The 25,671-nt window shown below is 31.4% G+C and overlaps 2 protein-coding genes across 4 annotated transcripts in view; one reads left to right on the forward strand and one right to left on the reverse strand.

Moving 5' to 3' along the window:
- LOC134712603 (uncharacterized) overlaps nt 1-12,098 on the reverse strand; it is a 29,486-nt gene extending 17,388 nt beyond the window's left edge. The window contains exons 1-4 of one of the 3 annotated variants that reach the window (XM_063574320.1): nt 12,028-12,098; nt 8,076-8,347; nt 5,089-5,307; nt 3,108-3,409 (exon numbers count right to left, since the gene is read on the reverse strand). In XM_063574320.1, coding sequence (XP_063430390.1) covers nt 3,108-3,351 — 244 coding nt within the window. In that variant the 5' untranslated portion in view covers nt 3,352-3,409; nt 5,089-5,307; nt 8,076-8,347; nt 12,028-12,098. Of the gene's footprint in view, nt 1-303; nt 424-3,107; nt 3,410-4,311; nt 4,330-5,088; nt 5,308-8,075; nt 8,348-12,027 lie in introns of those variants that run through there. The other 2 variants (XM_063574321.1, XM_063574322.1) reach the window with 2 other exon arrangements.
- Nucleotides 1-25,671, forward strand: part of LOC134712608 (maleylacetoacetate isomerase-like) — a 270,737-nt gene that overhangs the window by 82,294 nt on the left and 162,772 nt on the right. The window lies entirely within an intron of this gene.

A 25,671-nucleotide genomic window follows, 5' to 3' on the forward strand; every position in this document is an offset into this window, starting at 1 on the left:
AATAATCAAAACAGACAGATACTGTATTGTATTATTTATCAACAGATCAGTCAGTTTACCTTAAGTACATAGATAGGTAACTTATACCCTTACCTACTTAGTACTGTAGATACAACAATGTAAATAAGTAGAACATGTAGTTTAAAAAGTAAACGACTTATAGGTAAAAGAAAAATACCTTTCTTTCCTGACGTGTTATATCTTTTACAAAATCATGTTTTATTGATTTTTAAAAGAATTCTTTAATACTACTTAAATAAATGAAATAGATTTGAGGATTTTAAGATAGATGACCTAACATACCTTGATTATTTAAAAGCGGGACTTGCACATGGTTTTCCATATCATAATAATCGTCATCTGGTAGTAATTCCAAGTAAATAACGGGTTCATCCATATGAAATTGTATTGGTCCACAAAATCACATGATGAAGGCTTTTTACTTATTCAGATATTGATTATCAAAGAACTGATAAACTATCACTGATTTAAATGTGATTGACCAAATAATTCACTTTACAATCTAAAATGTCTATTATGTGTCTTCTGTTTAAAACCAAATAACTTTTGGCGGAAAATTTCAGTGTTTTCTGACAATTGTATTGCTGATTAATCTGCCGTGAATTCTCAATAACGTGCAACAAACTACAATGATAACTTCATTTAATGTAACAACGGGGGCAAAAATCTGTCCATGCAAAATCATTATTTAAAATGAAGGCCGTTCCCTGTCTACCCTAATTACTGACCACAGCCAGTGAATTAGACTTTCTCCAGTATTGTATAGCCTACTGTTCACCAAAGGTTACCACTAGATTATACAAATATATTCACAGCTTTTTTTAATAATACTTGATATAGGGTAAACAAACTACAGGTTATAGATTAAATGTTTCAACTCTGAATATTTTTTCAAATAGATAAATGATATTCCCAATGAATTCTACCCATCCTCAAATGTTTTAGAAAATATCAATAATATAAATATAGAATTACAATGATATTTCTCCACATCATATATAAGCCTAAAAAAATATCACACAACCAGTGTGACAAGTGAGGTTCAAGGTTATTCTGGGTAAACCTTGCTATATAAGGTAGTCAAAATGCAGTTGTTATCAATGTTTGCAGATTTATTATATTCAAAATAGGAGCATAACTTTTCTAGTTACTTTATATCATTTGCATCTTACTCATCAAAAAGTTACTTGTACTATTATATCATCAGCATGTATTTTATACAAAGCAAACATATTCCTTTATAGACTAAACAACCACTTACTGGCAATAATACTAAACTAATTGCACTAAATGAACTTTCTGGCTGTGGTTTAAAATAGAAATTACAATACGACTTTTGAAAAAAAATTCTTTATAAAATATTCTTTAATCAAATAATAAAAAACAAGAGTTGTAGTTTGTTTTCAATCTTCTTTATTTTCAAATTATTTTTTAACCGTCCAGGCATAAATCATTTCCTAATTTGTATTGTTATATTAATAAGCTCATAATTTTTTAAATATAATCTTTTGAAATCCATTAAATAAATTTATCAGCTAATAACCTTCATCTAAACTTATATAAATATGAGAATGGAAAGGGGGAATGTGTCAAAGAGACAACAACCCAACCATAGAGCATCCAACAGCTTATATGACTTACAGAATTTTCTATTAACAAAGTTTTAGCAAAGGGTTTGGTTACAAGACACCAAAGTCAATGGCTATATTAGTTCTCTTATTCATACGACCAAAAGAAGGTAAAATGAAAATTTAAATCTGAGGCCATAAAAAAGAATAGCTTTGTTAGCCCTAGTCCTACCTAATAAGAAAATAGCTGCCTACTCAAAATCTTTGATGTTCTGATGTGAACAGTTTTTTTTTAATCAAATGCATGAAGAGTAAAATAACATCTGACACATCAATTTCTCTTTGCCGAAAAAAAAAAAAAGAAAGAAAATGCCTACTTACCAACCCACTGTCTTTACCTTTGGGTAGGATTTGGGCAAACAAAAATATTTTTAAGTGTGGCTGAAATTCGAAAGAAAATTCAAATCTGGCAAGTCCCTCATCAAATGGCAAATTCAAAAGCCCAGAAACATCAAATGAATGAAATACAACTGTCATATTCCTGACATTTTATTATGTAGAAAAGGGTGAATTAAAACTAGCTAGCTAAATCTCTAACTCATAATCAATTAATATTTCAAGAGAACAAAGCCTAGGTAAAGTCATTATTGGGTCTATATGTATGAAATTATGGAAATAATCACTGAATAGGAAGTTATATCAAAATTCTGGACCAGAAGAAAAAAAATCAAAAAGAATAACATCATAATTATAATAGTTAAATAACTCTGGAGCTATTCTTCCATTTCTAAATATGAATGTGATAAGAAATTCCTTCAGACTATAGCCTTAAAGTCAACAGCATTGTACTATATAGTTTTATAAAGTTTAATCATTAAATTTTCAAGTTACATTCTCATGAATGAAATCTATACATACTAATTGATTACTCTGCTTGAAATCAATGTCATGAAGGTGTTTTATCTTCATAAAAAAATTATGTCATATAAAGGTGAATGCAAGTATATTTTCATAAGAACAATATGCATTTGTGTTTCAATTTAACCTTTATATATCTAAAATCAAAATTGGAGCAAAAGTTGATGTGATAGCAACCAAATGAAACAAAGAAACCAAAAGGCATTCAGGTGAACATAAAGTGAAATAAAAATAATATATAAAATTCAACTTAAATGTTACACTAGCTTAAACCAAAAGTTTTACCTAAAACATCAAATGAATGGACTAAAGAAGGGATGAGAATCAACTAAAGAAGGGATGAGAATGGACTAAAGAAGAAATGAATGGACACTATTAAACATATTGTACCCTTTTATAGAAACAGGGGCATCAAAATGATCAAATTTCAATGAATATATACAAATCTTCTCATAATATTTTTACCCTGTCCACTAAGTTAAAAAAAAACCAACAGTTTGAGATCTATAATCCTAAATTCCTAATAAATTTTCCTTTTGGATTTTATTTTCGGTGTCCAAATTTTTAGTTGCTTAAAAGTGTTTATATATATGTACTAACCAGAATCAAATCTTAACTCCCTCATATTCACTGGTTTCTTCTGAACACTATTTATCTGTGGATATCTAATTTCTTTGTGTGGATGTTGTGGAACTGGTGCTGTTTTCTTATCCACTTCCTGTGAATCTCTTGCTAAAGGATGTAGGTAGTCAGTAAATTTAACATCTGCCGTGGAAACTGCAACATTTAGTGGATCATGTCCAAGATATCCACTGTAGTTGTCAGCTGGTTCTTTTTTATCCATTGGACTCTGAAGTAGACTTAATCCACTTGACACAATTTATCACTACCAATCCTACAGTCTTTAAAGTAAAACGCAAATATATGTCATTTACCACAATAATATATTATTAAGGGCCATCAAAACAAAGAACAACTTGCATATAAAAGATAATTATTTACACTTAAATTAAACCCTCATCAATGATAAGACAAGAAAAATCACAACATATAATTATCTCTTATTTGAAACACTATCAATATCTAAGTCTGATTATTAAACGGTTTGAATTCTTTTAGACATGATATAAAATTTTACTTGGGTTCAATTAAGGATTGTTAATTTAAACAGTAGTGATTGATTTACTGACATTAACTGATTTATGATACATATCCAATATTTTTTTACTCATACCTCAATTTTTCATAATTTATAGTTAAAGAGTAATAAGGTATACATATATTCATTAGTTTCACTTTTATAACACTTCCATTTGAATTTTATAAAAAGAATCTTAAAATTAGCATATCTTATCTTATTGATTAGCCATATGTTCTGTTGACCATTAAAGGCCTTGTACAAAAGTCAATCTGAACCAACGTCAAGAGGTGGGAAAATATCTGAACATGTTTTTACAATAACAAAGGGAAATAACTCTAGAAATATTGACAGTAGCAATTTTGGTCTTTTAAATACTAAGAGAAAAAATTAATTCACAGTGGTGGATCCAAAAATTTTCATAAGTGGGAGCCCACTGACTGCCTATGAGGGGGCCAGCTCCAGCCACGCTTCAGTAATTCCCTATATAAGCAACCAAATTTTTTCACAACAAAGGGGGGGGCCTGGCCTGCCCCCCTAAATCCTCCTCTGATTCATTCTTTTTTTATCGTAGTTTAAACTTATCTGAACTGTGTGAACATTTGATTTTATTCATTAATACAATACATTTGTGACTTTAACAGATCCAGGATATATAATTCTTACCTGTTTAATGTAGAGACAAATTTATGGTTTTCTCCATAAACCACAAGTTATATAGGTTGCACATGACTAGTTTTAAAAATCACTTTTACCAGCTATAGATTTATATAGGTAAATTTTGTTAAATGTGTAGTCATTTCACTGTTTGACATTCATAATAAGTTTAATACAATGATCTGGTTCAGTGCATAAGAAAATATGAAGTAGAAAAAAAGTTCACACTGAATGCTGTGTCCTGTATTTTTTTTTTTTTTGTGGCATTTTTTATAATGTATTTGCAGAGGTTAAATGACCAGCTTGAAAAGTTCTAGAAACAGTGGTGGTTAGAGGGTATTGACCACCCAAATTTTTGCAAAGGACTGTAACAGTTTAGGTATTTTGCAATAGAAATAAAAGTAAGAACCAGCAGATTTTCTTCAAGGACAACCAGGGAAAAAAGATATCCAGAACTCTGGACATATAATAATGTCTATACTACTTCTTAATCAGAAATAGAAATTGAAATTAAATTTTCAATGTTGTTTATTGCAATGACATTGCATTGCAAGCAAGTTTACTGCAATAAATACTGTTGTTGGTCACAACATTTGATGGATATTATTGCTTATTTTTAAAAAAGTTTATTTTCCATATTTTTTGTTGTTGTACATTTAAAATCAAAACATTGATATGTGTATTTCCATTCATTTCATTGGTAATTGAAAAACATATTTAGAAATTTTAACTGTCAGACTATCAAAGTAATATACAGGTATAGATATTTTCACTAACACAACTTACCTTAAAAGTGATATAGTAATTCCTCTTTGTTCAGTTGTAAAATCCTGTTTTTTACCACAACCTCAAAATGATAGATATAAATGCATGTTCCGTCACATAACACAATGTAACATTATAATGACTAGACCTGCACCAAAGTTTCTCCATGTACTTTCACCTACACATTTTTATTTAGTCATTTTCACCTGATCGTCATTGTTGACAGATTGATGGCAGCCCCTGGCAAAAAATAAATCGTAAGAAAATATACAATGTATTATAGGTAGTTAACTCGGTAGGTGTCGTTAGATAGGTTAATACGTTTAACCTCTTTATTACAATTTTGCAGATTTGACATTTTATTTTCAGATTATAAAATTGCACAAAATTACATTACAGGGATTTACTAATAAGCCAATCAAATGTAATTTATCTAACGCAGGTCAAATGTTCTCATTTATAAACTACACAAAATGTAGTAGACAAAATTAAATTCACATTTCTATGCATACATATGTAGAAAGTAAAAATAGATGATTTATATACTTTTCCTAATCTCATTCCCCCCTTTTTATATGATACACGTTTAATAAGTGAAAGTGATCTGGCAGTCCAAAGGCCTCTTACATAAAGAAAAAACTTTAAAACGAAATATTGTTAAAGGGAAGGAGTTTTGGATACAAATCTGGTCTTGGGAGCATAAGGCATTCACAAAATATTGAAATAGAAACCCTATTCAGAAAAATATTTGGGCTAGGAATACCCATTGCCAATTTGGAGTTGGTCTGTAGTAATTCTACAACAAAACTGTAGAAAAATGACATCAATCATGAAAAGTTTTTGTTGCATCTATTTGCACCATTACATTCAAGTAACTTCTGAGAAAAAAAATGACATTCAGTGACATTTGTTGTAATAATTGATTGTAAATAAATAAACTATGTATTTGAAGTCTTAGTCAGGTGTTACATGTCAAGGCTTGTCATACTGATGGGTACATCTTTTCACAATATACAATGCTACTAACCAGCTATTAGAAAAGGACTCCATGTACAATAATTATAACAATAATTTGAATAACATTTAAAAATGAGGCCTCACTTTAAACCTTAAAATGTTTCTATAAACCAAATCATATATGTTATTAAGCTCTTTGGTCTGGTTGTTACCTCTTTGACACTTTCCCCATTTGATTTTCCATTCTCAATTTTATTAATTGATTGAAACTTGTTTGTCTAACGTCCAGTGGCAAATATTTTATGCATGTTCAAAGGAGAGCCTGTAATCCTGTGGTTGTCGTTTGTTTATGTGTTACATATTTGTTTTTCGTTCATTTTTTTACATAAATAAGGCCATTAGTTTTCTCGTTTGAATTGTTTTACATTGTCTTATCGGGGCCTTTTATAGCTGACTATGAGAATGGGCTTTGCTCATTGTTGAAAGCCATACAGTGACCTATAGTTGTTAATGTCTGTGTCATTTTGGTCTTTTGTGGATAGTTGCCTCATTGGCAATCATACCACATCTTCTTTTTTAATAATTAACCACAAATACACTAGATAGATATTGACCTGATCATGTAAATAAAATACAGAATAACTAGGGTGCATCAGCTGAGTTGTGTTCTTTAATGGTTTGTAGTAAAAGAAACAGATTTTTGAATCAGGATTTCATATCTGATAATGTAGACCCTGAACATGGTGAAGTATACTGTAAATGTATGTCAAATGATAGAATATCAAACATTTGCCCTAAATTGATTGCTGATGTGACAGTGACCTTAAACCAAGTAATGAAAAACAATAAGGGTCTTTTTCATGGACCAAGGCACATCAAGTTCCAAAGATTGACTAAGATTCTATATTTGACTCTAAACATATTTCTAAGAAACAAAACTTTCAACATTATTTATTCATAACCAAAATTATTCAGTCCCTTCCAGTAACCAATCTCTTTTACTTGCAAGGGTCTGAATTTCTTATGCACTAAAAACTCATCAAAGATTCTATATTTTGATTGGTGTCCTGTGAAAGAGGGTGGGTTGCTCCTTTAAGTCATTCTAGCTACCCCAACAAATAAAAATGGCTACTACCATAAAGCTCAGAGTGCTGAAGGTGACATTGAAAGTTGAAACACCAACAATTGATCAATAAATCATGGATGTTTGTTCCAGAATGACATGGGTTCTCTTCTTCCTATTGAAGCATATAAAGATTAAACCCTGCTGTACATGTTATCCCACAATACAACAAATTATCAATTATGAAGTCATTTGTATAATCATTAAACTGTATAGTGGGGTATTTATAGGGTGTAAAATTTCATGATTTTCATTGAATAAGGTGAACGAAATATTTTGGTGGTTATTATTTTGGTGGATTCAATTCTTTTATCAATACCATTGCATGTTCACTTTTAAATTGGTAGAATTTATTTTGGCAATTTATTTCTATTCACGAAAAATTTACACCCGGCGAAAAATAACCTGCTATACATTATACATAATACTTAGAAATACACATATTTTGGAACAACAAATAGCCTTGTCACTGTTTTTTTTTAACATTGACACTGCATATAAAATGGCATTTTTTGTGTCAAAATATTTATATTTCTGTACAATATAAATTCATATTATTTCTTCATATAGTATTTCTTATAGGTGTCCATGTAAAAATAAATAAACAAGTGTCATAAAAATTCAAACTCAGAATTTAAAACAAGCTGACAATGCCATAACAAAAAACAGAAAACAGAAAACAACAAAAAGGCAAACAGTACCCAAAACCCAACTTAGAAAGACTTAGCAACATGAACCCCACCATAAACTGGGGGTGATCCCAGGTGCTCAGGAAGGATAAGTGTGTATACTTGCTTGCTTGTGTACCATAATTTCAGGGCTATTCTATACTTTAAGTACTTTGATTGTTGGTTGGTTTTCTGATGACTCTTATATATCTATTTTATAAACTAGTTTTTGGGGTCATTTACTATACATTTGTACATACATTTTCAATGTTCAGGTTCTTCATAAAATTATAAGCTGTACAGTCTGTGCATTGTACTTTTCCATCTGCTCCATGTTGTTCACACAGATTTGTTTTACATTGTATCTTTGCCTATTGGTTAAGGTGAACGACCAAACAGCTCATGTCAGCATCTAACTTTTTACATTGCCAACCCCTTTGGATCAACTTTACACCAAAACTGTCTCTTATGAAGTGCGGTCATCTCTCCATAAATGTGTGTGATGGCTTGTGGAATTCTTCTTTGCAGTACCCTAAGAAAAAGGGGAATACAAATTATATGTATTTTCACATGTACTTTAATTTAAATATGGTGTCCTGTTAGCTGTAAGCTTTCTATTGGCTCTGAACCTCATAATTATTACTTTTAGAAATGTTACCAACTATTTTTCTGTATTTGCAATTCAGCAATTTTGTACCAAAACAAATGTGTTCAACAGCCAGTACAATCCACCTTATTGCTATTCCTGGCTGACCAGTGAATCTGTCCCACATGAACTGTTGACATCAAACATCAATCACTTTTCCATTGTGGTGTTAGATAATTTGTATTATGATGTCAAAATTTTAGGGGAAACTGTGTGATGGATAGTAATGTGAACAAATAGCGATAAGGTGTATATACAGTACTTGTACCATGAACACTCTGGAACAAACTTTATACAAATGAATCCAGATGTTCAAACATTTGAAACTAAAAACAATCACTTTGAACAATAAATGTCACTTACTATAAATTTGCACTTTTCAGACCAGTCAAATAATTTTGTATCAAATGTTTTGCTTTAATATTACACATTTTTACCTAGAGAGATTGGTTTATAAATCATTAAATGTTGAAAAGCTGATATTGTTAAAAATAAATTGCTTTGATGAGCACAGCAGGATACGACCGCAGAGGTCCAGCCCTCAACAGTTTGGGCAAAAAAACACGATAGCAATTGATACAGGTCTGAATTTGGATTGTAATTAAATATTTGACACATGATAGGTTTCTGACACAGAATAACTGTAGACAAAGAACTAAGAATTGGTAAATGTAAATTCAGAAATTATTGCGAAAAAGTCTAAAACAAGAGTGCACATGCTGAAATATCTCGCCTTCTTTACTAATCATTGATATTATGTTGATAGTCTTAAATATAAAGCTTTATTACAACTGTCACATAAACTTAATTAACCAAGAAAACTTAACATTGACCAATGAACCATTTAAATGAGGTCAGGGTCAGATGAACCATGTCAGGCAGGAATGTACAGCTAACAATTCTTTCAAACAACAAAGACCTATTGCTTAAGAAATTTATTAATTAAACCAATCATATCTACAGGCCAACAGAATCTAACTAAAAAAATTCAAAAATTGAGCTCTGGGCCTGTAGATTTAACAGTTCATCGTGAAGACTGTTATAAGATGTTAGGTTGCAAGTGCCTAGCCAGACATATATCCATATAGCTCCTAATTCTCTAGTTTTAATATTTAGGGTTGTTTGTAGCCATTTAAGTCTGTCAGCTATTTTGGCGCCACTCTCACACCACCAGATAATTTCTTTTTCTACTGAGTGTGATCTATTTACGTGGTTTTTGAGCCAATTTCCTTTACTGTCTGAAAATACTACAGGTGTATATTTCTTTTGGGTAGTTGGCTGTTCCTTGGTGTTGAATTTTACCAGTTTAGAGTTTGACATTTGCTAGTTGACAGTTGTTTCTTTTGTTAGTTTCTGTACAAAGCGATATATTGGGGAAGGTTTACCAGCTAATTAATTTAATGCACCATAATTACTTTTTTATGGTTTCGTGATAAATAAAAAAATTGTTTGTAAACAAAGATGGCGGGTGAAAAGTTCGCTCATAGTTCAAGTTCAGATAAATATGACAATTAATTTAAATGTACACTTTTAAATTGGTATCAAGGGTGAGTATCAATGTTTTGAAGTGTTTTGGTATGAAAAATGTTCAAATGCAATGTATATTCCTGATAATATCTCTATTTTTCTTCTTTCTTCGTCACAGTTTGAAAAAATCCTGCTACTACTTTACGCATGCGCTCTCTCTCTATGTGTACTGTACACCTTTCAATCATTCCATAAACGAAATATAGTAGATCTCCTATTGCATACAGTATAAGAAAAACAGACCAAAACACAAAAACTTAACTATAACCACTGAACCATGAAAATGAGGTCAAGGTCAGATGACACCTGCAAGTTGCACATGTTCAACTTACAGTCCTTCCAATTTACTGTGAATATACTTGACCTATTGCTTAAAATATCTGAGATATGGACTTGACCACCAAAACTTGACCTTGTTCACTGATCCATGAAATGAGATCGAGGTTAAGTAAAAACTGTCTGATATCATAGGCACGAGGACCTTGCAAGGTACGCACATACCAAATATAGTTATCCTATTACTTATAATAAGAGAGAATTTAACATTACAAAAAATCTTAACTTTTTTTCAAGTAGTCACTGAACCATAAAAATGAGGTCAAGGACATTGGACATGCGAGTGACAGAAATTTCGTAACATGAGGCTTCCATGTACAAAGTATGAAGCATCCAGGTCTTCCACCTTCTTAAATATAATGCTTATGAGAAGTGAGCTGATACCACTGCTGCCGGAACACTATCCCTATGTCGAGCTTTCTGCAACAAAAGTGCAAGCTCGACAATTAATGACAAAATCGCAATAATGAATGCACACAATAATTTCTGAATTTACAGTATATGATTTGAATTTATATTTATTTGTTTGGTTTTGTGCAATAAACTATGCTGTTGCGAATGATTCCCTTTTTAAAAGCTTTTTCCCTAATTTTTTATTTCCATTCCACACACCCACACACACTTTCTCCTATTTTTGAAGTTTTCAAAATTATAAATAAAGATTGTCCTGTTTAGCTCCATGATTTGATTCACTTACAGGAAAACACTTACTCTTTCAGATACCAGAATACAGCAGATCTACCACATGTAAGAACAACTGCATATGGCCTACAATCTTTCAGGTATGCAGGTGCTAGGCTTTGGAATGAGCTGCCAGATGAGCTTCGTAAGCAATCATCTTTAAATCAATTCAAGAACTTGATAAATTCTTGGTCTGGCAGCTCATGCCAATGTTTTGCCTGCAAAACCAGTTAATCTCTGCTTATTATTTTTTGTTTTGTTGCTTTATTTTCTGCATGGCAAATTTATTCTAATATCTTTACTATAGTGCTTCTGCTGCTTTTGTGCTAATTTTAGAAACTTAATGTGCTTTTATGCTTTTTATGTGCAATTAAACCATTTCATTTGTGCTTTTGTGTTTTTATCTCATAATTGCATGTACCAGTACAGGGACTAAACTTGGGAATTTCAGGTTAGGAGCCCAGACCAGATATTTCATAATTAGTGTCTGTATGTTCAACTGAAATTTAACTGAAAGTTTAGGGGCCCAGCTCAAAAATCTAGGAGCCATGGGCGACTGGGCCCCCTTTAAGTTTTGTCCCTTCAGTATGTGTTAAACTTGTAAGATGCTTAAAGAACTTTTGTGCTGCATGTTTATATACTGATTGAACTCTTGCTTTATATGTTTAATGTTGTGTGCATGACTCGATATGTATGTTTTGTTTTATTTGTTGTTATGTCGGTTTTAAAAGCTCTTCAGAGCTTATGTTTGTAATTGCTTGCTTATACCAACTCTAAATAAAGCTTTATGTCTATGTCTTATGTCTTATGTCTCCTAATTAGAATTTCTCATGGAGTTTGCAACCATAATTAGCCATTTAGTTTTAAAAATTATGCCATCATGTGTGTACAAAAAATCTTAGAAGTTTTTGGATATTCGATTTGAACATATGAATCTAATAATGAAGTAATATGGTTTTTGTGCTAAGTCATTGATACTAGTTTATGCTAATAGATAATCTATATTAACAAAAATAAAGTACTTAGATAGTGACAGACTGTCAAAACAAGGAATTCTGAGAGCGTCTGCTATTGTTGACAGGGGCATTTTGTAGTCTGGGGAGAGAAACCAATTAATAGTTGTGATAAAAAATTATGTCAACTCGTCCCAAAGATACTCGTCCCAATAATACTCGTCCCAAGGATACTCGTCCATACTGAATATTACTGTTTTTACTTATAAAATTAATTACAATTATTATTGGGACAGTACTTCTTAGACTATTACACATTAAAAAAATGCAAAGACAGTCTGTAGGTGGTTTAGTGAAGGGGAAAATGAATTGTGTCCCAAAATTCTACTGTGTTCGTGTTAGCCAACTAGATGAAAAATTTGAAAATTTCAAACTGTCAAATTTGATTAAATTTTGTGATTTGAAAGATAAATACCTAATAAATTTTTGAACATTTTTTTGCCACAATTAAAGGACATTTTTTTTAGGGCCAAATTTGAAGATAAAAATGTGCTATCTGAGCTGGCCAGACTTTCACCGTATCAATTATTAAAGACTTATTTTTGCGTTCAGGCTATTTGTATTACCATGATGATTCAGATTTACTTTAAAATATGTTTCTTTTATGCAATTTAACAGTCAGGGGTATTTCTAATGACAACATGTGCAAAAATACTCAATGATGTCTACCTTCTAGTGTTTTCGACCAATTTTCAGAGTACCCCAAAACTGGTCATATTCAATATACCCTAAACATAAAATGAAACGATGAATTTCCTTAAGATTTTTGCAGATGATGCATGGACCCCTTCCTTTTCAATGATGTAGATATACGAAAAATTAAAGGAGAAACAAATTTTAGGGTTACCACGCAAGGCCTCCCCCTTAAGGATGTGCTTACTAGGTGAACAAAAATCAAGAAGTTAAAATTGATACTTTTAGTGGAAAGGCATTAGTTATGAAACAAAATAAGCTAAAAATATTGATAGGTCATGTAGCTCTTTTTCGAGATATTTGATTTAAAAAATATATTGGGAAAAGGCTGACTCAGACTTTTCCCTTATATTTGCATTGGTATTATTTGGGTCTCAAATCATAAGAAAAAAATTCGTATGGGTTCCGCGGAACCCAGTGTCGCGGCCTATTTTTGCTGAAAATCGCAGGCTCAACAAAAATGAGGGAAAAAAATCAATAAAACATTCCTCTTGATACTATCTTTTGATTGTAAGGAGCTTCTGTCCAAGTTTTGTAAAAATCCAGGATAGTTTATGAATCTAATAAATGTTTTAAAAACTTTAACTGCAAATGGTATATGTAATGTTTACTGAAAGAAAAACTAAGTCCATTTATAAGTAAAATACAGATACACAGGTACAAAATATTAACAAAATTTCCTTCTAGATACTACCTTTTGGTCATAAACAAGCTTCTGTCTAAGCTTGGTACAAATTGAAAATAGTATTAGAAAGTTATTATTTTTTTGAAAATTTAACCACAGAGTGAATGTGTTGTTCCTGGCAGAAAATTAATCTAAGTCCATTTAAAAGTAAAATACGGAAAAAATGGAATTTTATTTTAACAAAAATTACTTCTGCATACTATCTTATAATCATAAATAAGCTTCTGTCCATGTTTGGTAGTAATCCAGTACAGTTTAAGAAAGTTATTAAAATTTAAAAAAACTTTAACCACAGAGTGAATATAATGTTTCAGTCAGAAAAACAAAGTCCATTTATAAGTAAAATACGGAAAATTGGAAATTTATTTGTACAAAATTTACTTCTGCATACTATCTAATGATCATAAACAAGCCTCTGTCCATGTTTGGTAGTAATTCAGTACAGTTTAAGAAAGTTATTAAAATTTCAAAAACTTTAACCACAGAGGGCTCGACAAAAATCAAGAACCTGCTTAAATTTTGGCAAATGACCTTTTATGAGCTATTAAATCTTATATAAAAAGATAAATCGGTGGGTGTAATGGGACGAAATATTTTACCTTCTATCGTATGGTAAAAACCCAACGATTTCTTACATCTAATACAAGTTGCAAAACCTCACCTAAGTACATCCTTATATACAACTGTTCTTTAAATGTGATTGGATTACCTCCCTTATACTGCTTTAAAATTGTCTTAACTGTCAATTTACCAGGAAACCCTTGTTCCCCCCTTTTTTTGCCCAAATTCCTAAATGGCTTGATCTATAACCCCCAAAGTCAATCCTAACCATAAAATTGAGAATAGAAATGGGGCATGTGTCAAAGAGACCCGACCATAGAAAAAAAACAACAGCAGAAGGTCACCAACATGTCTTCAATGTAGCGAGAAATTCCCGCACCCGGAGGCGTCCTTCAGTTGGCCCCTAAACAAATATATACTAGTTCAGTGATAATAAACGCCATACTTATTTCCAAATTGTACACAATAAACTAAAATTAAAATAATACAAGACTAACAAATCCAGAGGCTCCTGACTTGGGTCAGGCGCAAAATTGCGGCGGGGTTAAACATGTTTATGAGATCTCAACCCTCCCCCTCTACCTCTAGCCAATGTAGAAAAGTAAACGCATAACAATACGCACATTTAAAATTCAGTTCAAGAGAAGACCAAGTCCGAGTCTGATGTCAGAAGATGTAACCAAAGAAAATAAACAAAATGACAATAATACATAAATAACAACAGACTACTAGCAGTTAACTGACATGCCAGTTCCAGACTTCAATTTAACTGATTTCATCATATGAATATCAGGCACAATGCTTCCCGTTAGGGGTTTAGTATCATACCATCATAACACCTATGAGAAGAACATAACCCGTGTCATGCCAACAACTGTTTTTTTTAATAAATGTGTTTAGTTTCGATGCAAAGACCCTACAAGTGAATCAATATTAACGCCAAAATATGCCATCTTTAATGAACTGAAAACAGTATCGTAACTATATCACTTTATGGAAACTTGTTTTATAATTTCAAACAGATTCATGCACTTTAAACACAAGTAATGGTCTGGAAACTACTAAAATGCTCATTTTGAGCCCTTTTTTGGCCCCTAATTCCTTAAACTGTGTAAACCATAACCCCCGAAATCAATCACTATCTTCTTTTTGAGGTTATAAACCTTGCGTATAAATTTCACGAATTTCGATTTACTTATACTTAAGTTATTTAACTTATTGTCTAGAAAACAACTGTCTTCGGATGACGCTGACGACGACTATAACGACAACAATATGATACTAATTTACGACCACCAAAATTTTTTTCCTGAGGTATAACAAAACATACATGATAGAAATACAGATATTGTGTCCAAGCTTCGAGTGCAAGAATCTGACAGCACTCCATTCTACTTACTATTTATTATTATGTCAGCCAATGACAATTTTGCCTTTACATTTTGAATAACAATAAAACCAGATGATCTGAATGGTCTCTAAATTAATAAGTATAACCATGATAGCATTGTCATATTCACATGGATACATGGTCTGTTCTAATCAAATAGTATTAAAATGCACAACCTTGTCAGGAAAAAAGGTATGTTCACTTTCTGTAATTGGGTATGTTCAAAATAAATGAGGCACGCACTGATTTTTTTTGTCAATTTGCAACCAAGTTGAAATATTTTTTCTTCAGTAAATTTAGATTGGATAAAAAAGAAAAGATCTTATTGTCGTATTCAAAATGTTTTCTTAATTTGCTAGCATATCAATATGACAAGACTTATCAACTCTAATATCTCGAACTCTATACAAATCATATAATTGCATAATTCTGTTGTTGTTGCTAGTTCAGGTGTTGTTGTAAGTTCTATAACAGCAATTATTTTTATATTTTTTTTTAGCTTTTATATTTTGTAAAAAAGGAATAGTTTCTGAGGAGCAATTCTGTGTTATTTCTAACCATTGTCTCTCCGATTGTTGATAAATTCTAGCATATACGGTTAAAATCATTCTACATATTTTAAACTAAATTATTTTACCAGACAATACTTTACATAGATTAACTAATCATAGATACCAGGATTGAAATTTTCAACCCAGTCGCGTATTTCATCTACAATGTGTTTGATCAGGGACATTCGAAAAAGAAATGTTAAAGTGGCTAAATAAAGTACGAAATTGAAGTACCCAAAATTCCAAAAGGATATACCAAACAACAGTTAATGTAATCTATTCCAACCAGATAGAGCTCTTGTGTTATAGTGGTGTCTCGGCTTGATAAGGGTGTGATACTGAAATGGCTATATGATATTTAGTTTTTATTACTCTTTACTCTGTATTTGAAACTAACGATACGTTCAATATACTGAAGGAAGCTTTTTAAGATAAAAAAAAATGTTGCAGATTTTTATACTATGATTGATATCTAGAGGTCAAATTAGACTAGAGAAAGAGTTCATTTTTGCCAAAGAGAACCGCTTTAAAACATTAGTAAACTGTTGTCACCTTAAACTTTCAAACTACCCTGGTTAGAATTAAATTCGTGTTGATTTAGAAAATTGCTAGTAATAAAACTTGTTTTAGATTCATCGTGCTCCGTGAATTCCCACAGTAACATTTTATTCTAAATTTACTCTAACCATCTATATCCTACTGTTATCCTGTTTGTTACTTAAGGAGAAAAATGACAGCATTTTTGAATCCTCAATGAATCTTCTATCAATATATACTAGTTTTATGGAAAGTTATATATTTTGAAACTGAGCATCAAACTTTCTTTAAATACATTGTTCATTAAATGTGATTGGAATACCTACCTTACACTGCTTTAAAATTGTCTTAAATGTCAATTTACCAGGAAACCCTTGTTTTCCCCCTTTTGTTGCCCCCAATTCCAAAATGGTTTGAGTCATAAAGTCAATCCTAACAATACCTATGTGGTATGAAAACTTGTTGTATAATTTCAAACAGATTCAAGCACTTTAAAAACACAAGTTATTGTCTGGAAACTACTATAATGCTTATTTTGGGTCCCTCTTTTGGCCCCTAATTCCTGAAACTGTTTAAACCATAACCCCCGAAATCAATCACTATCTTCCTTTTGAAGTTATAAATTTCATGCATTTCTATTTACTTATTCTAAATTTATGGACAAGTAACCAACTGAGGTATAATAAAACATACATTTTTAACACATTGAAATTTTATGCGAGAGTGAGAGGTTTAGCTAGCTATAAAACAATATTGAATCATCATTTTCACCGTAGAAAATGCCTGTGAGAAATATGACAGTTGTTATCCCTTCGTTTAATGGGTTTGTTTGATATGTTTGAAAGTTTGATTTTGCAATTTGCTAAGTGACTTTTAGTTAAGAATTTTCCTCGGAGTTTGGTATTTTTGTTATTTTTTCTTTTCAACTTCCCAGTGTTGTTTAAACAAAAATGACAAATGGACTAGACACAAGTTATTTCAACTAAGTAACGTCTTCTCCAAGTGTGAACTTTCTACGTGTAGTTTGCAATATTCCATCAGCTCCTGTAAAAGGAGTAGGCCTATATGATATGATATTCCAGAGGGAACCTTTCATTCGAGCATTACCTTTAAAAGAGGTTGATGCTTTTGAGAAATCATTTATTTGTCAACGTTTCTAAATGGTAGCATGTATCTCAGTTTAATTAATGCTAATTTCGATAAGATTCAGGAATTTTATGTTACAAACGAAAATGATAATTTTTTATTTGCGTTCAGAAACGTTCTATTTGATAATAATTGCCATATTCCTGACTTAGTAAAGAACATTTTAAGAGACATGGTGGTTTGAACATGGGAACCACATAATAACAACGAACACCTCAATAGCATGAATCGTTCTATATAATAGTGTTATTATCCCGGGCATAAAACAATGCCGTATTTAGCAAAACCTTTTCAACTTTTGATCTTCAGTGCTGTACAACTTTGTACTTTTTTCACTTTCGATCTTGTATATCTGGGCGTTATGTATTCGGGTTTAGTTTTCTTTAATTAGTTTTTACTTCAGTTTCATTATGTATATCTCTTTCATATTCATTTGTTAAAATTTACTGTTTGCAATAGTGTGAATTGTTTTATATAATATGAATGTTCTTATCCTGGGCATACAAACAATGCCGTATTTGGCAAAACCTTTTCAACTTTTGATCTTCAGTGCTGTACAATTTTGTATTTTTTTCGCCACTGGTGAGTCTCGTGTGGACTAGACGCGTTTTTGGCGTATTGAATTTTAAACCTGATGCTTTTTGTTATCTATTAATCATGCTTTTCTTTGTCTAATATGTTCTGCTTTTTATTTGTATTGTAGTCCTGTAATATTTTGTTTTCATTTCAATGTTATATTTAACTGTGCCATTAAAGTGCGAGGTTTGGCATGCCTTAAAACCAGGTTCAACCCACCACTTTTATTCCCCTTTAAAAGTGTCCTGTACCAAGTCAGGAATATGGCCATTGTTATAATATTGTTCGTTTCTGTGTGTGTGTTGCATTTTAACGTTGAGTCGTTTCTGTTTTCTCTTATTTTTGAGATAAGACGTGGCACGGTACTTGTCTATCCCATATTCATGTATTTGGTTTTGATGTTATATTTGTTATTCTCGTGGTGTATTGTCTGTTGCTTGGTCCGTTTCTGTGTGCTGTTGCGTTTCGGTGTTGTGTCGTTGTTCTCCTCTTATATTTAATGCGTTTCCCTCGGTTTTGGTTTGTTGCCCCGATTTTGTTTTTTGTCCATGGATTTATGAGTTTTGAACAGCGGTATACTACTGTTGCCTTTATTTATGGATAGCCATTATTCCTGCTTATATGTCATTGTTAAATATACCGCTGAAATGGCTACATTACGTGACAGGAATACAGTATAAATAAACTTAAGAATACTCAGATCAGAGAATTACATGAATATATAGCATAATATTAGATAAAAACATGGGAACCACATAATAACAACGAACACCTCAAATTAATTTACGACAGTAGGTACACAAGTACAGCACAACAAAATAATGAGCTGTGCGCCACATGAATGTATCAACGCCAGCAAGGGTGACGTTACAGGAAAATATCTAAAAAAAAGAATATAAAGTAACACGTATCAAGAAATCTATAATGGAAAAAATTTATAAAGAATCTAAATGTGATCTACATCTAAGATGAGCTGTGAATCTTCAGAAATATATTTAATAAACGTCAGTTTAATGTTTCGATAAAGTCTGGTCTCTTAATAATATTTCAAATTGTAAAACAACATCATATTATTTGAGAGCTTCTCTATGCAGTAGCAGAATTATCAGAGATGTATTTGAAAAAGCAACATGAATACAACACTTTTACATTATATAAAATGTCAAGGTCTTTTTTAAGATTAAATAAACTTGTTGATATGTATACGCGAATAATTTTGGATGTAACGCGTTATTTTGTTATCAGCCCATAGACATAATTTAGTCATGTAACTGTGACGTCATCTAAGTTTTTTTCGTTGTTTTCTACGGTTTAAAATGGAATTTAGAATTGAATTAAATGAAATGACTGTAACATTTTTTCTGTCCATTCGAAATGACATAAAAATGTGGTGCACACTGCTAAATAGCCCGCTACGCGCGTTACTCAGTGTGCACCAATTTTTTTATGTTATTTCTTCATAGACAGAAAAAATATTACAGTCATTCCTTAAATAGAAATTAGGCAATGCATGTTATTTTTTTATATCTTTTTTTATTGTTGGTACAAAAGTAAAAACAATGTAATTACTGTTTCTAATATTAAAGATTAAATGTAGAAGCAGCGACGGGGTAAACATGTTTGTTAGCCCTTATCACTTACATAATCTTGGTAAATGATGCTACAGAGCAGCACAAGAACAAAACTGTGCAAACCCATATCAATTGGTTTAACTTATGAATTAATTTATACGAGTACACAAACAACTGACGTAAAACAATAAATACAAAGCACCTAAATAACGGTCTCGCAGTTACAGAAAGCAAGTTCAAAGCCAATTACAAATATAGATAAATCCTTTTCTTCAGGAGTAAATAATGTATCTTAATGATTGCTTAAGTTGTTTGTCTATGGTGGTTCGTTGTTGACACAGTTGTTTATTTTCATAGTGATTAAGATAATAACTCAATGTTGAATGCAGTGATCATATTTTTGACTTTTTAACCTATTATGGCTGGGTTTTTTTTGCTCAAACATAGGAATTTTTCGCGACTGTCATACAAATGAGAGGTTTGGTAAGCTGTAAGATTATATTTAAGCACTTATTGTTTGCATAAAATAAGCCTGTATAAAGTTTGGAACATGACAGTTCGTTTGATGTGTTTGCACTTTTGATTGTGCCTTTGACATTTGTTAAGGGACTTCCCGTATTGCTTTTTCCTTAAAGTTCTTTATTTTTGTTTATTAACTTTTGTAAGTATATGCATTTCATAAGACGCATTAAAAGAAAATTATAGAAATAAATTGTAATTATAGTGATTTCCAAATACCTGTCAAGTACTATTTTACATGCATCTCTTGTATACTTAGTAGTTATTTATAGATTTATTTACTATTTATCCCACTGTTAGGTATTTGCACAAATCTTTTCATGGTAATGATTTTGTTTCATGATTGGAATACACCATGTGATGTGCTTTTCATAATTCATGTTTTGTATAACAGCGCAAACGCAAGCATATAGACGGTTCTGATATGCTATTCGTTTAACATGCTGTTAGACTAGCAATGGAAGAAGTGAGTTGATTCAAACCAAGTTGCATTTATCGCAGAAGATGGAAGTTTTTAAAACAGCACATTGGATTTCAATAGCCATCTTTATAATACCGCAGATATGTGGCAGCGGTGAGGTTATTCATATTTTATGCTACTTACTTTTACCAAAATGTGTGTGTTTTAATGAACGAATAGATAATTTTTTCTTTGTCGTTTTAAATCGGAGTTTGAAAAAAATAAGTTTTTTTTCATTTTTTTTTATGTTTATGAAACAAAAACGAACTTACTATGTTGTATTTCCAAACTGAAAAACCAACAGTGATGATGACTTCACTTTTCATGACATTTTTTTTAAAATAGAAAATAAATTAAAGTATTTATTTATATAAAAAAAGGTTTTCATTTTACCTATTAAAATTTTTTAAATTCCGCACCGAAACTAATGTGTTCTCGGTGTTTAAATATGTCGTCGCTTGGCGTTGAGGTTTTAATTTATTCGGATGTGTCTTTTTTTGTGATGCATTTTGTCGGGTTATGTAATGTATTTCGGTTGTTTCCTGTAATTAGTTAATACTTCAGCTTTATCATATATCTTTTGTATAGTCATTTCATTAATTTTACTGTTTGCAAAAGTATTAATCATTCTAAATAATAGGGATATTCTGGTACCTAACAGAAAACCCTGGCCGTTTTTGGCACACATTTTTTGAAATTTTGGTCCTCAATGCTGTTCAACTTTGTACTTGTTTTGGCTTTCAAACTTTTGTATCTGGCCGTCATTAGTAAGTCTTGTGTGGACAAAATGCACTTTTGGCGTATTGAAATTTTAAACTTGTTGCTTTTTGTTAGCTATTTATTCATGTGTTTCTTTGTCAATTGTGTTCTTTCTCCTATTTATTTATATTGTAGTCCTGTAATGTTGTGTTGTCATTTTAATGTTATATTTCACATGGCCATAAAAGAGGGAGGTTTGGCATGCCACAAAATCAGGTTCAACCAACCCTTTTTGCCTTTAAAAATGTCCTGTACCAAGTCAGGAATATGGCCATTGTTATATTATAGTTTGTTTCTGTGTGTGTTACATTTTAACGTTGTGTTTCCGTTGTGACGTTTGTTTTCTCTTATTTTTGAGTGTGAATTCATATTACTATAAGACGTGTCACGGTAATTATCTATCCAAAATTCATGTATTTGATTTTGATGTTATATTTGTTATTCTCATAGGATTTTGTCTAATGCTTAGTCTGTTTCTGTGTGCGTTACATTTTAATAATGTGTCATTGTTCTCTTATATTAAATGCGTTTCCCTCAGTTTTAGTTTGTAATCCCGATTTCGTTTTTTGTCAATGGATTTATGAGTTTTGAACAGCGGGTTACTACTGTTGCCTTTATTTAAAGTGTTAGACCACCAATTACTCCCTCCAATTTAGAACTATGTAAAAGAAGCCCTCCTCTGACACAAAATTGTGCTTTTGGTGTCATTGTTTACTTAAACCAATAAATAAGCAGAAATGAATCTTTTGATGAGAGAAATATGTTTAGACCATCTTGAGTCTGCAATAAAAAAATCATGATTAATGCACACCATAATATATTCCAGAAAACGAGGGGTTACTTTTGGTAGACCTGTGTTTTGATGGTCAGAATTTAAAGGTAGGTTTAAATTAAAGTATGTATTCAGACGAAACATGTACAATTCATGATATAATTGGTTTTATGACTTGAAACTTAAGGTAAAATATTTCGAAAGCTTGGAAAATTGCAAAATTTGGTGGAACAGATCGGGATTTCGAATTAGTGGTCTGACACCTTATCATTTGCTCAATTCTATCATTTATTGTATAGCTGACTATGTGGTATGTACTTTGCTTTTGTTAAAGACCGTACTGTGATATATAGTTGTAAAATTTTGTGTCATTTTGGTCTCTTGTGGAGATATGTCTCATTGGCAATCATTCCACATCTAATTTTTTATATTGTTAGCATCGAAATCGAAGTATTTTTTATTGGTCGAAAATATGCTATAAATATGAAAACTCATCAAAGATACTTCATTTCGAATTTTGTTCGCCTTTATCGCTTTTTGTTCACGTACATGAAAAGTGGCACTTGAATCTATACTGTGGGAGGGTTTATTATAATACGAAATTGAAGATAACAGAATAAACTTAGAAACATTGACATATTGGTTAGTTTCGATAGTGTGTTTTTTCAAATACTCAACAAATTTCATCAACGCAATGTATGAAAGTCTTTTAACTTATCGAGTCGAGAAAATAATAGCAAAAGTGTTCAAAATAACAAAATCAATCAAAATAGGGAATGTTAGGACTCTTGTCACATCAGCGTAAACCCGGTTCACCTTTTATTAATACAAAAACAAATAGATAAATAGTGGTAAACAAAGGTTATATATATCATGACAATAAATTAAGGCCAAGGTTGTATTTGCACTAAGCATATAAAAAAATATTAAAATAATAAACTCAGAATTCCAAAGAATTGTGTTCAACATAAGTATTCTCCTCATAGATGCCAGGGTTGCTACTTGGGCAGCCAGGTGTTGCGTCTCAAAATATGATGCCGTATAGAATTTAACACATTAGCATATATAAAACCAAACTAAAAATTCTAAGAGGCATGTATCATCCGTTCCAAGAAAAAAGATGTGTTCGCACAAAATTAATATAACTCCAAATAATTTCCTGAATTGAAATTGTGTTTTCCAAAACTTAATATAGCTGATCATTGGTGCTGGAGACAGTTTCAGTGATTTTCTTGATAAACCTCACAACTACAAATGATATGTGAATACTAGAAAACTTGAGGATATATATGACCTGAATAGGTCTAAAGAAAAACTAAGTATTCAAATTTATCCAAGGTCATCTGATGTAAATTCTGCCTGAGGGAGTTGAATCCTTGATTTATAAATATATTATAAATTAACCAACGTTAAAAGAAAATTAAGTGTGAAGAACATTAACTGTTTCAGTCATGCGACACCCACACGCTCAACTCAGTTGGAGTTCTTGAGGTCCCCTCCTCTGATGCTTCATAATTTGACTTTTTCTCTTAATCAAATGTTGTGATTTGAACATTGATCAAAGTGTTTTTACTTATTTGTTAATCCTGCTTGCTAATTGTTTTTATAAAAGACTCATCAGTGGAGCTCGAATATAAAGATGTAAAATTAATAGCAAAGTTGAGGTATAATAATCACTGAATATTTAGAAAAAAATCAACCAAATGTAGTAAAGCCCTGGGGTAGAATGACTTAAGTGTTAGTCTATCCAACATTTCATCAAAGGGTAATTTACAGAAAATGAACTTATCAGTAATTTTTCATGTCAATTTGTATTATTGGGGTTGTTGAAAAATTATGAAATAAAGTAAAACTAGTAAATCAATATATATGTAAAAAGGATTTAACAAACAATGCCTCAGAAAACATGATTTTGAGCATAATGATAAAACTATATGTTAGTAGATTTAATAAATTTAACTGTCTAGTAGACATAACATGTGGTATAAGTGCCAATAGACAACCCTCCATCCAAGTTACAATGTGTAAAAGTAAACCGAAAAAAGTACGGTCCTCAACACGGAGCCATGGCTTACACCGAGCAGCAAACTTTTAAGGGCCCCTAAATGACAAGTGTAAAATCATTCTAACAGGAAAACCAATGATATAATCTGTATAAAAAAACGCGAAATACTTATGAACAACATCAACAAACGACAACAACTGAACACCAGGCCTGGCTTATGACGGGTACAAAAAATGCAGCAGGTTTTAACGTTTTAATAGGTATCAACATTTACCCTTACCTGAAACAATATTGTAACATCACAACATATAAAGACAAGAAATGTTGTGAATAATTTAACATTTTATAATCTGTAAATGAATAGACACTTGACATATCAGGGCATTCAAAACAACACAAAAGTGATTTTAAATCTTTAGTTTCTTGTGTATAATTTTGATTTAAGTATGACGTCCATTATCATTGTACTAGTATACATATGTTTTAAGGTACCAGCTGAATGACACCTACGAGTAAGGGAGTTTCTCGCCACATTGAAGACCCATTAGTGGACTTCGGCTGGTGTCTGCTCTGTGATCGGGTTGTTGTCGCTTTGACACATTCCCCATGTCCTTTCTCAATTTTAATTTTGTTTGAGATATTGAGTGCAGTATAAATAGTGCATATTAAAACCGGTATTAAATACCAATATACCAATTGATAAAATATTCTTTCACGTGGAAACATAATATTTTGATAATTAAGTGACAGCATCTTATATAAATTAAGGCAACAGTAGTATACCGTTGTGTAAAACTCGTAAATCTATGGACAAAAACAAAATCGGGGAACAAACTAAAAAATATAAGAGAACAATGACACAACATTAAAATGTAACACACACAGAAACAGACTAAGAATTAGACAAAATCCTATGAGAATAACAAATATAACATCAAAATCAAATACATGAATTTTGGATAGATACTTACCGTGACACGTCTTATAGTAATGTGAAATCACAATCAAATATACGAGAAAACAAACGAAACTACGGACACACAACGTTTAAATGTTACACACACAGAAACGAACTATGATATAACAATTGCAATTTTCCTGACTTGGTACATGACATTTTTAAAGAAAAAAATGGTGGGTTGAACCTGGTTTTGTGGCATGCCAAACCTCGCACTTTAATGGCATTGTTAAAAATAACATAATAATGACAACATAATATTACAGGACTACAATACAAATAAATAGTAGAACGTATTAGACAAAGAAACGCATGAATAATAGATGACAAAAGGCAGCAGGTTCAAAATTCAATACGCCAAAAACGAAGTATGAGTGTTTCCTTATATATGAAAGCTTAATGTCCACATTCTAAGTGTTTTGGTAAACAAAAATTTATAAATATATAATACTTTACCTCAAACCCATGCA

Source organism: Mytilus trossulus, chromosome 3 (assembly GCF_036588685.1).
Source record: "Mytilus trossulus isolate FHL-02 chromosome 3, PNRI_Mtr1.1.1.hap1, whole genome shotgun sequence".
Classification (NCBI taxonomy): domain Eukaryota; kingdom Metazoa; phylum Mollusca; class Bivalvia; order Mytilida; family Mytilidae; genus Mytilus; species Mytilus trossulus.